At 27.8% G+C, this 16,005-nt stretch overlaps 1 protein-coding gene and 1 long non-coding RNA gene across 2 annotated transcripts; one reads left to right on the top strand and one right to left on the bottom strand.

The window, feature by feature from the left end:
• Window positions 1-668: 668 nt before the first annotated feature.
• On the bottom strand, window positions 669-1,257 carry LOC150029719 (putative esterase KAI2). The gene has a single exon (XM_090310422.1). It carries the CDS (start codon window positions 1,100-1,102, stop codon window positions 731-733), a length of 372 nt encoding a protein of 123 aa, XP_090166548.1. The 5' UTR covers window positions 1,103-1,257; the 3' UTR covers window positions 669-730.
• Window positions 1,258-6,373: 5,116 nt separating this feature from the next.
• On the top strand, window positions 6,374-10,250 carry LOC120088757 (uncharacterized). Its single transcript, XR_016527355.1, has 3 exons — window positions 6,374-6,988; window positions 8,778-9,015; window positions 9,669-10,250. It is a non-coding gene; the product is annotated as an uncharacterized LOC120088757 (long non-coding RNA).
• Window positions 10,251-16,005: the final 5,755 nt, after the last annotated feature.

Here is a 16,005-nt window from a genome sequence, read left to right as displayed (position 1 = left end):
AAATGTTTTAAGAAAAATCAATAAAAAAAATTACTTTAGAAACTAAATTTAAGATTCATTAGAAATATATGGAATAAATTTTAATATTTGAAAATTAAAAATTAGAGACTATAAAATAATATTTTCACAAAATAATAAATAAACAAACAAACAAATAATAACCTTAAATTATAGGTAAATTATAAGAATACTTTTGAACTTTTATCATTTATTCCAAAAACATCCTTATACTATAAAAAATGGTAATATTACCTTTTGAAAATAATTTTGAAATAAAAATCTTTTAAAATTTAGATGAATATTAAAATATGAAATGATTTGATAAGTGTTATGGAACCAAAATTTGAATCATTATATAATTCTAGCCCCTGGTTTTTGTTTGAAATTCTAAAACATTTATACTCAAATAATAGTTTTGAAATACTTAAAAAGAAAGTTGAATGGTCATATTGCTCCTTAAATTATTTTGTCAATATTTGTCAGAAGAAGACAGAAAAACCATTACATACCAAAGCGAAGCTTGAACCAAAATAATAATAATAATAAATAAATAATAAGGAAAATAATAATAAATAAAGGATTAATAAATATCCTACGTCATTATTCCCACGTTCGTATTAGCTAAGCTGGACCATAAAAATAAAAATTAAAAATTAAAAAAATCCATAACGGCGGTTTCAGTTTCATACTACCGGCGATTAAAAAAAGGGGGAAAAGGAAGAAAATGAAATTACCTCGGCGAGGGAGAGATCATAACAATCTTCTGGAAGAGGTCGGGGCGAGTGATGGAAGCGACGGCGCCGATCATGGCGGAAACAGAGTGGCCGACGAACACACACGATTCGATATGAAGTTCTTCCAAAATGGCGAGGAGATCATAGGCGAAGCCTTCGAGAGTTCTGTACCGCTCGAAATCGAAATAATCAGGATTGGTAGTTCCGGCGCCCATATTATCGTACAAAACCACCTTGTAATCATCGACTAGATGCGGAATCAAGTGTTTCCACACCGATTGATCGGTTCCGAATCCGTGTCCTAGAACCACCGTCTGCTGGCCGCCGCCGATAACCTTCACATTTTGTGCCTCCTCCGCGATTCCCATCCTTTAATTTCTGACTTTTTCTTTTCTTTCTTTTTTGTTTATTCCGGTCGACGACGAGGCATCTCTGTAGTCACATATTATAGATACTTTCTCTCCATGATAATACCGTTGCGCCCGGGTTTTTATCCCCTGCACCCGACTCTACTTTATCAATCGCATTATACTTTTATTCCCTTTTTCATTATTTAACAATCAACATTTATTTTTAATCTTTCAAATTTTAAAAACATTAAATTGTTTTTGTCCAACAAAGTTTCAATTGTTACTTTAATCATGTTTTTTTTTTTAAAAAAAAAACTTTTGAAAATTCTTTGATATTGAGTATATTTTAATATGTTGAATATTATGTATAAATTTTTTTAAAAATGTTTACTCAATATTTTCGGCTAGCCAATTTTTGTAATTTCAATACATATATGGATAAAAATTGTGAAACTAAGATTACAATTTCGAGCGAAATGAGCTTAACTCAATAATAATTAACATAATTGTTTTTTTAAAGTTAAATGTTTGATCTTTCATTGATCATTTCTATAATTATTGTACTAAAGGAAAGGAAAAAGACATACAATGACCATGAACAATAGAAGAGCACATCTATAGTCATTTCATTCTCCGTCTCTACGAAATTTGTTGTCCCCATTTGGTTTTTTTTTCTAAATAAAAAAATTTAACTTAAATCACTACCATGAAAAAGTTTTAATTAAATACTTAAATATTTCATTAATTTTTTTACATGATTAAGTCCATATGGACAAATTGAATTTAGAGAGAAATTGCTCAAATTTTCAAGTAAAATGAAATAGTTACTTATCAAATTATTCATAAATAATTTAAATTTAAATGTTCAATTCAAATATGTTCATTATCTTGACTACTACACAATTAAACTTGAAATTTAAATTTAATAATGATAACATAATAATAAAGCATTGTAATAAATACAAAAAAATAGACTAACAGAGCAAGAATGAAGAAGGAGATGAGGAATGCATACTCGTTCCCATTTACGGAATTTTCCCCCATTCCTCCCTCATTTTTCCTACCTAAATAGGAAATCTCTCTCTTGATAGGGCCAAGTCCCGATTAAAAAAATGGACATCTCCAACCCGAACACTAGAAATAATGGAATATCCAACAACTAATTATTCATTTTCGTTTTCATTTAATTTCTTAATTGGTTCTTATTTGTTTTAAGACGTTTTGGTTCTTAGGTTAAAAAACTCCAATAAGAGGAAAAAAAAAATTAAAAGGATTCAATGTTTGAATCCATTTTCATATTATTGACGTAGTGAAAAAAAATTAATGTCATGTTTATACTCTTACAAACATAATCAATCAATAAAAAAAATGTTGAAATTACCTTATTTCAATGGTTGTGTGTATCACACTTTGCAATGAGAATCAACCGTGATCCCTACTTCCTAATTTATAACTATATCTCGTAATCTCATCACACCCAAAAGATCTAGATCCAGATTCAAAATCACAACTAAAGATCCATATCCACATTCATATCCATTATTAAGAAGTTTGTATTTTTCTTTTCAACTTTATTTTTGATAAGTCATATTTATAAGATCAGACTTAGCATTTGTCATATTTGCATGATTTTTGGTCAATTCTCTTTATGTGATATGTCATATCAAGTTTGTTTTTTCAGATTGAAATCTGAATTAGATGAGTAAAATTTAAAATAAATACTATTTTTAAAAAAGAAACTCTACATTTTAAAATTTAAATCAAGTATTATTTTTTCAGGTACAAAAAATTTGATTAAATAAAATGTAATGAAAAATTTAATTTATATAAACGAAATTCATGTGTTGCTGTAATGAATTACAATTGATTTTGAGTTAGATTTGCATTATTATATGTGCATAAACATGAGCTAATGAAAACGAAAAGGAATATTACAGAAGATTGAAAGAATAAAATAAAGTGACAGAATGTAAAAATAAATTAGTAGAAGATATTATCAGATGGTGGTGTGGATTTAGATAATAGTAATTATGGTTGTAACCTCAAATTAATAATTGTATCAATTTAAATTGATAAATTTATTAAATTTCAAGATTTAAATTGATATAATACTTAAAGTTTAAGATTTAAATTAATAAAATAGAAGAAGATATTATTAGGGGTAGAATTGGTAAATATGAAATGAAGAGATATCGGAGTGAAGTGTACCGATAGGATACCGACTATTTAATAAATAGGGATGTTAAGGTCACACTCCATCCAACCACTAGACGGCAACCACGTCGCCAAGTGGGCTAACGAACATTAATGGGTTGTTGCATTGACATGGGCCCCACTTTACCTCACTCATTTAATTTTATCTTTTTAGGAAAACAAAAATAAATAAATCAATTCCACCAACCTAATAACGGTTTATAAAATTATTCAACATCTTAATACAACTTTTGGTTGCATTACAATTCATTATTGTCTTCCACCTCATCTTTTGATTCCTTTATATATATATATAAAAAAAAATTAAATTATAAGTTTAGTATTCGAGGCATCAAATCATCGTTTGATAATCAAATCAAATTTATTTTTTTTTATTGATTTTTCAAGTAAAAGAATTGAATTCATAGCTAAAATTTAAATATAAAAACTATTTTTTTAGTTTTAAATGTATACCTTCGATTTTCAAAATATTGATAGAAAGTAGATAAAAAAAATTAATAAATTTTGAGAAGGAAGTATTTGTTGGTTGAATTTTCAAAAATTGAAAACGAAAATCCAAATGGAGCTTAAACATTGAAATTTGTGTCTATTTTATTAACTTTCGATTTTGTATCTAATAGGTTTCTCATAAATGTAATATTCTTTTAATTAAAATATTAGATATAATCTTGAATATCATGTGTTTCTAGAAATCCTAAACTTTTAGTTTTGCATCTAATAGATTTGTGAACGTTAAAACATTTGAAAATTTGAGGATTAAATCAGTATGCCATGTAGCTCAAACTTCAAAGTTTATCTACTAAATTTGTAACTTAACCACCCAAAATTTATTTGAAAAGTTGCAATGTGATTGTTGTATAATAATATCTAATTATATATCTTTAAAACAAATTTATATCTAATAGTTATCAAAGGGTTTCTACATTTGTAAATATAAAAATTCATGGGAGACAATAATATCTATTAAATGATATGTGAATTTTTAAATATAAATTATTATTAGAGATGATCATACTATGACAATCTCGTTCAAGGGATATTATCCTCTTTTTTATATCATAGATATTTGTAGTAACACATTGAAATTTCACCGAAACGTATTTAGATTTCAAAATTTCATACTATTCCAAAAAGGTTAAGGAGTCATGAGTTCAATCCATGGTTGATGACCATCTACCTAGGATTTAATATCCTATGAGTTTCTTTAACACTCAAATATTGTAAGGTTAGACAGATTATCCCGTAAAATTAGTTGAGGTATGCGTAAGTTAGCTCAGACACTTACAAATATCAAAAGGAAAAAAAAAAAGAAAAAAAGAGAAGATAATCCAAAATTATGCTTATATATTTCCATTCAAAAGATATTTATGTTTTGTATTTTTTTATGTCATTTATATTTGAAATAACACTGAAATTTCATCGAAACAAAATTAGATTTCAAAATTTCATACTATTTCAAAAGTATCATGTTTGTAGAGCTACAAAAAAAAAAAAAATTATTGTTGTATGGAAAACACCTGAATAGGTGAAATATTTTTAAAAATTAAGGATGTATATGGATTGAGTTGGATTGAGGGTGTTTTTTTTGGATTAATTTGAAAATTCGAGTTGGTTGAGTTGACAACCTAAAATACCCGAACAAAATCTCTAACCCAATCCAACTCAATCCTTAAAATTCGGGTTGGATTGTGGGGTTATAAGTTTTTTTTAAAAAAAATTTAAAATACGTAAAATTATCTAAAACACATGGCCAATAACTAAATCTCATATAATTTAAATGTTAAAAATTAAATATCTATGATATTTATTACAAACTTTAAACAAATATAAACATCATAACAATTTTTTTAAAAAAATATTAAAAATTCAAACCCACATAGTCAAACTTTAAACAAAGAGAAATATATATATACTTTTTTATTAATATATATGTAATTCGATTGGGTCAAGTCAATCTGAATTTTTATTTAGCCAACTCGTGATCCAACTCAACAAAAAAAAAAAAAAAGTTGAATAACAGCAAAAACTAATCAAATCCATTACGAATTGTTCAAGTTGTCGGATTTTTTGAATACCCTTAGCGAAAATGAATAACAAGACTTTAGAAAATGAGAGTGCAATTTCTTTCCAATTATACCCCTATATATGCATCCTAACCCAAAGTCGACATTTATCTTTAAAAAAGATCAAGATAACCCACAATAATTCTGATTATGTATGTTTTCTTTCAAAAGATAGATGTATTTTATATTTTTTTTCCATTTATACTCTTAGTATATATGTGTGTATTTGCAATTAGAGTAACTGAACTCAAAATTGATAATTTTTTTTAATTATTCAATATATATATATATATATAAATGTCTTGTTTTATCTCATCCCTTAGAAATATAAAACTTTCTAGATGTGTGGGTTTTACAAATGGTCATTTTAACAAACAATTAAAGTGTATCGAGTAACTGTTTTATTTTTTATTTTTGAAAATTAAATTTATTTTTTATCCATTTGTTTGTATTTTTTTTTAGTAAAATTGTTGAATTCTTAGTCAAATTTCAAAAACAAAAATAACTTTTGAAAAGTTATTATTTTTTTTAATTTTTAAAATTTGACTTGATTTTTCTAAACTATTGATAAAAGATAGATAACACATAAAAAAAATTAAAAATAGAAATAATATTTATATGCATAATTTTAAAAAATAAAATATTACCCAACAAAGCCTTGAAAAAGGGTTAAAATGTTTGTTTTAAAATTTTAGAATCTAATACTTATCCTTTTAAATGATAATCTTAATCTATAATAAGAATTAAAATCTTCTCATGGTGACCACAGCGTACATATTATTAAATAAAAAATAAAAAATAAAAATAAAAAACAAAGGCCAACCATACAGTTTTAGAGGAGGTAAGTGCAAACATTTCTTTCCATCTATACCCTCAGTATATACATGAATTTACAGTCAGACCTCAATAAAAAATTGATATTTTTAAATTTCTTTTTTGTATTCTCTCACCTCACCCTTCACCTTTTCACTTTAAAATAGCTATATATTTATGCCATCTTCATATTATCTTTATTTTTAGAATATTTATCAAACCCATAGATATCAATCTCCTTTATTTTCTTGTTTTTTCTCCTAATAATAAAACCATCTCTAGAAACTTATTAATTTTCTATCTCCTAACATTTCATCCCTTTGTAGTTCTATCGATTTATCATTGTTCTTCCAAATATTTTTATCAACTTGAAGAAAAAATTGTATATAAAAATTACAAATCTACTTTTGTGTATATCAATTATGATTAAAACCTCACTACAAAATAAATAAGATTTCTGTCCAAACCCATCTTATCGACGCCTACAAAAACGTCGGTATAGCATCTCTAATGGCGTCGACAGTTAGGGGTTGGGATAGAGGACCTATGCCGACGCCAAGATAAGGACATGGGGATATTAGGTTTTTGCTGACATCGTGGTGGCGTCGGGAAAGACCTGATTATTAAACCCTAAAAAACGCCTTCTCCTTCATTTTTTTTTTCAGCAGCGATCGACCCCCTTGCAATTCTTCATCGCGAACAGTCCCCTCAGATTCTCTCTTCAGTCGCTTTCACTCATTCGTCGCCAGTCGCCGCCGGTCGTCCCTCGCTCTCTTTCGTTTCCAATCATCGTCAGTCACCCATTCTCACGTCGGTAAGTTTTTTTCTTCTCCTCTAGCTCTCTCCCCCATTCACCATCGTTTAGTCCTCTCTTCCTTTCGTTGCTGGTCGCCGCCCCTGGCCTTCACTTTGTCGTTGTTCTCCTATTCTCATGGCAGATTTTTCTCACATTCTTTTTTTCCTTTTAACATTTATGTTTTTTTTACTTGAAATTTGTTAAACTATGTTATGTGAAACTTCTAAATAAAAGAGGAGAATAGGTTTTTTTTTTAGTTAACTTTTGCTTGAAATTTGTTGAAACCTTATATGTAAAAGTTGTCAAAATAAATAAATAAATAAATAAAATAAGTTTATTTGCTTTAAATTTAAAACGTGGGTTTATTTGTTTGAAGTTTGAATTGATAGAAACTTGCTCGTTAGATTGAAGGAATTAAACTTGATTGTTAACGATTTGTTATGGATTAATGAGGCAAACTTAGGTTCTAAATTTACCATGTTTATTTGCTTCAAACTTGGAATATTTACTGTTGATCTAAAAGAAGGGAATGGGTTTATTTGTTTTAAATTTACAATTTTCTTTTTTTAATCTAAAAGAGGGTTTAAGTGTTTATTTGTTTCTTTGTGTATATTTGATTTTTATTTGCTTTTCTGAAACTAACTTAGATTGTATTGTGGTTTAGTTTATAAAGTATATAGCTCTTTAACTTTAGAATTTGGGTTTGTTTGTTTAAGTTTATTTGTTTTAAATTTAGCATTTGAGTTTGTTTGCTTTAGTTTATTTGCATTAAATTTCAATTATGGCACAACTTTAATTCTGTTTGGCTTTAGTTTAGATTATGCAACTCTTTTAATACATGTCTTGAAAGAACCTAATACAAGTCGAAATTACTCTTTGTTAAAATATAAGTTAAACATCCTAACTCATAAGTTAAGTCTAATTTTTTGTATAATTTTTTAGGCTTATAAATTTTGTAAATCAAAAGGTCATTAAAAAGTATGTCATTAAGAATGAATAAAGATTGGATTAAACTTTGAGATAAGTTCTTAGGATTATAAGGAAGGATTAGTCTAATTTCTTGAAGTAACAAAGTCTCATGTTAATGACTTTGGAAAAACAAGATGCCTAAGTAAATATTGTATGAATATAATGTGGAAATCACTAGAGGGGTAGAATGACATCTATTCACAAATGGAATGTCTCCCTCGTATAGTAAATAAGTCTATCATGGAGAACCTGTTATTTTATCGAGGGAATTTAAGCAGAGAACTCATTCAGTATACGGTGATGTATTACATAATACAGAGCTTAATGATGTCAATAAAGATAATGAGATTTTGAATATTCTGAATGGTCTACAAGTTTGAGTTGCTGAAGTAGATTTAGATGAAGAAGATATTGAAAATGAGATGCTCATTAATGTCCAAGAAGGAGATAATTCAAACCTATTTGAGGATTTAATGGTTGAAGCTCGTAATTTGCTGTACCTAGGTTGTTCCAAATTTTCTTCCCTGAATTTTTTGGTACGATTGATGCATATTAAAGTTCTTAATGGTTGAAGCAACAAGCCTTTTGATATGTTGATCGAATAGTTAAAGGACACATTTCCAAATCGGGGCAAATATACCTAATTCTAGGGGTGTATATGGGTTGGGTTGGGTTGAAGATGCTTTTAGGACCAACTCGAAAAGATCCCACATAAAGTTTTATGCTATTTTCCATTAATACCGAGATTGAAACGATTATTTGCACCAAAACATGTTGCGTATACTTTCATATGAATATTTAGTTAAATTTGTTTTTTTTTTTGTTATTTAAATGGCAGTTCTACAATTAGGCCAACACGTGGATACTTCCATAACATTGAGTTTGACAATCATGTTCGATTGCATGGAAGAATTCGTATTGAAATTACTCCCGAGTTGAAGAACCCCGTTGGTCCTTAGGCAACGAGATTCAACAATGCTATTGGTACTGCTGTGAGAGAAGATTTTTCAGTACGTTGCGCCACATGGAAGAATGTACAAAGAAAAATGATAGAGCTTGTTAAAAGCCAACTTCAAGTAAGTTGATCATTTCGTTATGCAATTATTAAATATGAAATTGTTACTACGATCATGTATTCATTATATAGAACTACTATATATTTGATTTCAAGTGGTGAGATTTTTTTTAATTGACAAATGCAAAATACATTTGAAGAGTATAAGGTAGAGTTGCATAAACACTATGTCCACCTAATTGGCTTAAAAATGCACTTTACGATTGGATGTCGTATGCACGAGGTTTGAAAGCTCTGCTTTTAAGGTATGATACTTAAAAATTAATGTGTTACTTTTCTAATTTTGTTTACTTGACTTTTAAGTAATTTATAGTTTTATTAGAAAACTTTGAAAACAAACAAGAGGAGTCGAGAGGAGCTTGATTTTAATCATAAAACTAGATCAAAGACGTTCATCAATGTGCAACAAGATTTGGTATGAATTGGGTTACAGATAAAGATTAAATTTTATATAAGTTGACTTTTTATGATTTCGGTTACAAATAAAGAGAAAAGACGAAGATGTTTGACTGATTGATCAATTCTATGAAACACATGAAACAAGTGAATCGGGTGGCCATGATGTATATGTAAACTTTTTTTTTTTTATTTATTAAAAATGATTTCATTTGAAAATTTGTTGCTTATTTACTTATTTTAATTATATAATTGTAGGACAAAATGTTACAGTTGCAACCGATGCTAACTTCATAAGGAACCCAACCACTTTCATGAGAAGAAATATGTGAGACTGTATTGTGAAGACGACCGAGCCATGTTAAAGGTAAAGGTTGGGGACAAAGCCGAAACCTAGAAGGGATAGTAGCTCGTCAGGAAGTTCATTCTACGCACAAAAAGAGCAAGAGCAAGCAGCTGAGATAAGGTTGTTAAAAGAACGAGTTGGACAACAAGATTCGAAAATTGAAGAATACCAAACAGAGGTAGCAGGCTTCAAAGATTTGATAAGAAATTCATGAACTCACAGGGGGAACGTCAAAATAGGTATGAACTAAAATGTTTTTTTTTTTTTTTTAAAAAAAGATAATTAAGAATTAGTTTTGAGAATTATGTTGCTATTTTGCAGTTATGGTAGCAATTGAAATTAGTTTGATATAACAGAACGTTATTTGTTTTTGTTATGGTTTCGAATGTAGGGGATAGAATAAAATTGTGTTTTGAATTATGTTGTTATCCTGCAGTTATGATAGTGACGAAAATACTTTGTATGATGCAATAAAATGTTATTTGTTTTTGTTATGGTTTTGAATGTGGAGGCTAGAATAATGTTGTTGGTCTGAATATTAGGTTTGGATTGTTTGTATTATGTTTTAAACACGGAGTGAGTTGTGTTATTGTATTGAATGCTGAATTGAGAATTATGAGTTAAGGATTTTTGTATTATTGTTGTTTTAAATATGTGTTAAAATGTGAGTTAATAGTGTTTGTTATTATTGTTGTTTTGAATGGGTTAAAGAAATGAGAGTGAATGATTTTTGTGATGTTATCGTTGTTTTGAATATGTGTTAAGGAAATGTGAGTTAATGATTTTTATGTTGTTATTGTTTGATGTGAGTTAAAAACTTTTGTGTTGTTGTTATTGTTTTGCATTTGTGTTAATGAAATACGAGTTCATAATCGTTGCGTTGTTATTGTTGTTTTAAATGTTGAATTGAGAATAGTGAGTTAATGATGTTTGTAATAATAATAATCCTTCAATTTTGGACAAATCTACCTTGATTTTAAGTACAAATATCAAATCTACCATTAATTTGAAAGGAAGATAGAAAAATTCCGTTAAATGACACTAGCTAATATATATATATATATATATAAAAGTTGAGAAAAGAAGTTTATTGGTATTTTAATTATAATCTAAACTTTGTATTATTTAATTTTTTACAAGATCAATGTTATGTCCATGACTTCGTAATCGACTAAGATTGAAATGTTCTCATGTCAATGTTATGTCTATTAAACTTAAGCTTTTTTTTAATCAAGACTCGTGCTTTTGTTATTTTTAGTTCATATATGTCTATTTTCGAACAATATAAGTTGTAAGGATATTTATGATTATTTAAGTGTTCGGTTATTTTTTTTTCCAAATGTTATGCTTCATACAAATTATCAGAATACCTAGCTACAATTAAAGCTAAGACAAATATAGTGTTTTTAAAAAATAAAATATGTTTTTAAAAAAAATCAATACCGACGCTACATAGGCATAGGCAAAGATCATCTATCCCGACGCTATATGTTAAGTATTGGCAAAAGGTCAATGTCTGTAAAAACAACATATCCCGACGCATACAAATATGAGTATCGGAAAAGCAGCTTGTTGACGCATATAAATGTCATCGGCGTAGAGGATATATGTCAACACCATGCATTCGACATCGGCAAATCCATGATAAAGTATCGGCAAATCCATGATACAGTCTTTGTTGATGCCAACGAAAAAACCGTTAGGATAAAGTATCCCGACATACCTATCCTGATGATTTTTGTCGACATTTGAGAAGTGTCGGCAAGATCTTTTGTCGACGTTTTTCAAGGCTATCCCAACGCGCGCTTTGTAACATCGACAAAAGGTCCATTTTTTTTTTAGTACCTTAAGTCAACTCTCATGATCACACCAATATTGTCTCTACTCATTGTTGATGAGAGAATTGCCACTGCTTTATTTACGTTTTACTATTACAATTTGGATGACCGACACATTTGGTTATAATTTGAGAAAATTATCGGCAACCACAATTCTCTCATAATTTGAGTCTTACTAATGTAATTTATAGATTCTATTAAAATAAATGTTTAGTCAATTTAAAAAATCTTATAGATTTAGCTATTTTCCAAGTACATATATCATTTAAAAAATCGATAAAGCCCATGCACATAAGCCCAAAATAAGTTGGACAGGTCGAATGTGTTGATATTCAATGTGAAAAGTATGAATTTATACAAAATTTTTCCTCAAACATCTCCCAACCTCCGATGTGGGACAAGAAGAACCTACAATATCACATAATACATTTAATCGTAAATTTGGTCCAATAATTTGGAGAAAGCTATAATTTAGTTTATATGATTTATAACTAAAATTTGGTCCATATAATTTGATAAAATTCTCATAAATAATCATTATAATAGAAGACTTCTTGTGATAATTTTATCCAACTATAAGGATTATTTACGAGGTTTTATCAAACTATAAAAACTAAATTTTAACTTTTAAAACCATATGAATTAAATTCTAACTTTTCTCAAATCATAAGGATTAAATTTGTAATTTAACCTTCATAGTATTAACATCAATCAACTATTTTTATTATAGTAATTTATAATCATTGAAAAAAGAATCAAGAGCTAATTATCTTTGTAACTTTAATGGATAGGAACAAATAATCTTATTATCCACTTTAACTGTTGATTGATTATGAAATTTGTAGAAAAATTAAATATCTAATTTAATTAGAGTGAACCAAACTGTCCATATCATTGATGTATCCATAGGTCAAAATTCTAAGACATATATTGTCCATTGTTTCATTCTCCATTTTCAAAAGAACATTGATCAAAAGTTTTTTTAAAGAAACCGTTTAAGTTTTGTTTAAAAAATACCTACAAATTTTTAAAAATTTTAAAAATACCTTTAAATTTAAAAAAGAAAAAAAGTTAAAAATACCCTTCCTTCTATATGAATAAAAACCGTTAACACTGTCTTACCTCTCTATTTTCCATCTTTTCCTCCCCTCCCTTCTTGAATACACTCGTATTCTTTTTTTTGTTAACTATTTGATATTTGTTTATATGTAATAAATAAATAAATAAAAATGCACACTTTAATTAAGGTATGAACTATAATAAGAAGAAAATTAATAAATAAATCACTAAATGATTTTAAGACTTGCATTTTTTAACAAAATTGTACGATAGTAGGTGTATGTGTGTTAATAGCCAAATACTTTTTTATTTGGCTATTTATTGTTTTGGTGTATTTTAAGAGGAGATTTTCATTTTGAAATTTTGTGAGATTTTGTACTTTAACTTAAAATTTTGGTTGTTGAGAAAATTGGTGTAAGCTAAGAATTGAAAAATTAAGAGAAATATGAGAGTATCTATATGAAGAAAAATGAGGATATCTATATAATTTATTTTAAAAGTAGTCCCTTTCGAACTTAAGAGAACTTCAAATAAATTGATCACCAAAATAATGGTATGAGCATTTTTTTAACTTTTTGTTTTAATTTTTTAAAGTTATTTTTCTCATGAGAAATTAATGTATGGTTTCTATTCAAATACTAATGGTGGAGGTATTTTTTAACTTTATTAAAGTTTAAGGGTATTTTTGAAACTTTTGAAAGTTCATGAATATTTTTTAAATAAAACTTAACGGTTTCGATCCAAGACTAACAACAAAGGTATTTTTTAACTCATTTTGGAAGTTTAGGAGTATCTTTGAAAATTTTGAAACTTCAGGGGCATTTTGTGGTTAAAAAAGCTATGCTATGGTCATCATTTGTTAATTTCACTATGGAGTATACGTGCATTTGAAGAAAATGAAAACATTACTACAAAACCAAGCTTTAGTGACAGTTTAAAACCAACATTATAGGGTACAATGTTGGTTTGATTGCGTATAAAAGGTTTTCAATGTCGGTTGTCTTTAATTTCGGCTTAACCGACATTATAGCTAATCAAAATTTCAATGTCAATATTCTTCAATATCAGTTGAAAACCCACATTGTACACCATCTTCAATGTCAGTTAAAAACCGACATTGCACATCATTTTCTATGTCGGTTTTTTACCATTTTTTCAATAATTGTCCCATACTTTTTTAATACCTCATTTTTTTAAATGTCCAATCCTTACTTGTACATATACAAAATAAAATCTTAAATTGCTTTTATATATTATGATTTCAACAAACACAAAAATTAACTAACTAATTGGAAGAAGGAAATAAATCTAGATAACAATGAAAATAAAACACGTCTTGTTGTATCAATTTGACCAAACAACCATAACAGCCACTAACAAAGTTGAGTTTAATACATTTTCCAAAAAGGAAGGAACATAATACAGAATTGGAAAATGCATCATAGTTAAGCTTCATAGTTGATTCATTTCTCATGTACTTTCTATTGGCTTTTTGGCCCTTAATCTCAAATTAATTAATTTTAATTAATTAATTAATCAATGTTTTGATGATAACAAATTCAATTTTTAATTACTGGAGATTTTAGTGTTTTAATATGTCCATAACGTAGAGCTCAGAACAATGATTCCAACACCTCTTGAATCACTCAAATCGAAGCTAAAATGAAGACGATATGACCGAAACAAGTCTATAGAGAAAATACCGTGGTGGATGACGTGGCATAAACAGACCATTTGAATGTAGACATGTGGCAGCATATTGGTTGAATGGTGGATCATTAAGAGATTAACATAACTTTTGATTTTTGGATTGATTTAAAAAAATGAAATTTAAAAGAAATTTAAAAGGAAAAATAAATTTAATATTATTTTATGTTTGTGTCTAACGGCTAGTTTTTTTACCCATTGTATGTTTTTTTATTTTTGGATTGACTTTAAAAAGAATGAATTTAAAAAGAAAATGAATTTAAAAAGAAAAGAAATTCAATATTATATTTTGTTTGTTTCCAAAATCCAATAGTCCAAATTAATTGTGGTTTCTAAAAAATTTTCCATCTCTATATAAACTATCTTCCTTTCCAAATTTTAAAGGGAACAAATTTTACATTTTATAATCCTCCAAAATTCAAAAGTTCCATTGTTGCTCTCTCTAAGTTCCCAAATTTTTTTCTTTTCTTTTCATTTTATTCTTGAGAGAGTGTTATTGTATTGTGAGGATAAATTTGTTGAGTGCTTAAACTTCTAAATCCACTCTAGTGAGAGTTATTGTGTTCTTCAAAAATTCTAACATTTGTAACAGTTTGATCATAAACCGTGGAAAGAATCGAGTTTACTCTTGAACTCATAAAAAGAGCGGTGGTGTAACGGTTTTGCTCTAATCCGTGGAAAGAGTGGAAAGATTTTATTCAAATTCCCAAGAGGCGCTTGGGGAGTGGAATAGGTCGAGTTTGACTGAACCACTAAAAAAATTACGGTGTCTTCTTCTTTAACTCTTTCCTTTTTATTTTTGCAATTAATTTAAGCAATTTATTGTATGTTTTAGTTTGTTCGTATTTATTTGCTAAAATTTGATAGAATTAAATTTTCACATTTTTTGTCATCTTATTTGTTGCATAAATTGAATTTTTCTTATTATTTATAAAAAGTGTATTAATTAGTTTAATTTGGTTAATTTTTTTTTAAAAAAAGTTTAATTAAACCCTATTCACCCCTTTTAGGGTTGCCATATCGATCCAACAATTGGTATCAGAGCAGGGTTGCTCTTCTTGAAATATTTATTTCTTGATAAACTTAATTATTTTTTAGCTACGACAACTTTAGGTTTTATCCCTTCTATTGATTATGATTTATGGGATATTATTTAGGAAGGTTTTAAAATTCCAACAAAAGATATTGATGGTGTTAGCACTATAAAATCTAAGGAAGAATGGTCAATAAATGAAAAGAAAGCATGCTCTTTAAATACCAAAGCTATTAATTGCTTATTTTGTGCTTTGAATGAAGATGAGTATAATAGAATGTCTATTTGCAAAACCGCTAAAGAGATATGGGATAAATTAAAAATTACTCATGAAGGAACTAGTCAAGTAAAAGAAACAAAGATTGACATGTTAGTTCATCAATATGAAATGTTTAAAATTGATGAAAATGAAGCTTTTTCCGATATGTTTATTAGATTCACTAACATTGTCAATGCTTTAGAAGGACTTGGGAAAAAGTACTCAAATCTTGAGAAGATAAAGAAGCTATTGTGGTCTTTGCCTAAACAATGAGAGCCTAAAGTCACCGCCATTCAAGAGGCAAAGGATCTCAAATCTCTCTCAATTGATGAACTCATGGGCTCATTGTTGAC

The sequence above is a fragment of the Benincasa hispida genome, unplaced genomic scaffold (assembly GCF_027475165.1).
Source record: "Benincasa hispida cultivar pf3 unplaced genomic scaffold, pf3_genome.v1.1 HicScf985, whole genome shotgun sequence".
NCBI classification, from domain to species: Eukaryota; Viridiplantae; Streptophyta; class Magnoliopsida; order Cucurbitales; family Cucurbitaceae; genus Benincasa; species Benincasa hispida.
The sequence above is the reverse complement of the archived record's forward strand: the minus strand, read 5'-3'. Positions and strand labels throughout refer to the sequence as shown.

Bases quoted from the DNA above. Each gene is read 5' to 3' on its own strand.
- LOC150029719 (XM_090310422.1), bottom strand. From the start codon at position 1,102: ATGGGAATCGCGGAGGAGGCACAAAATGTGAAGGTTATCGGCGGCGGC.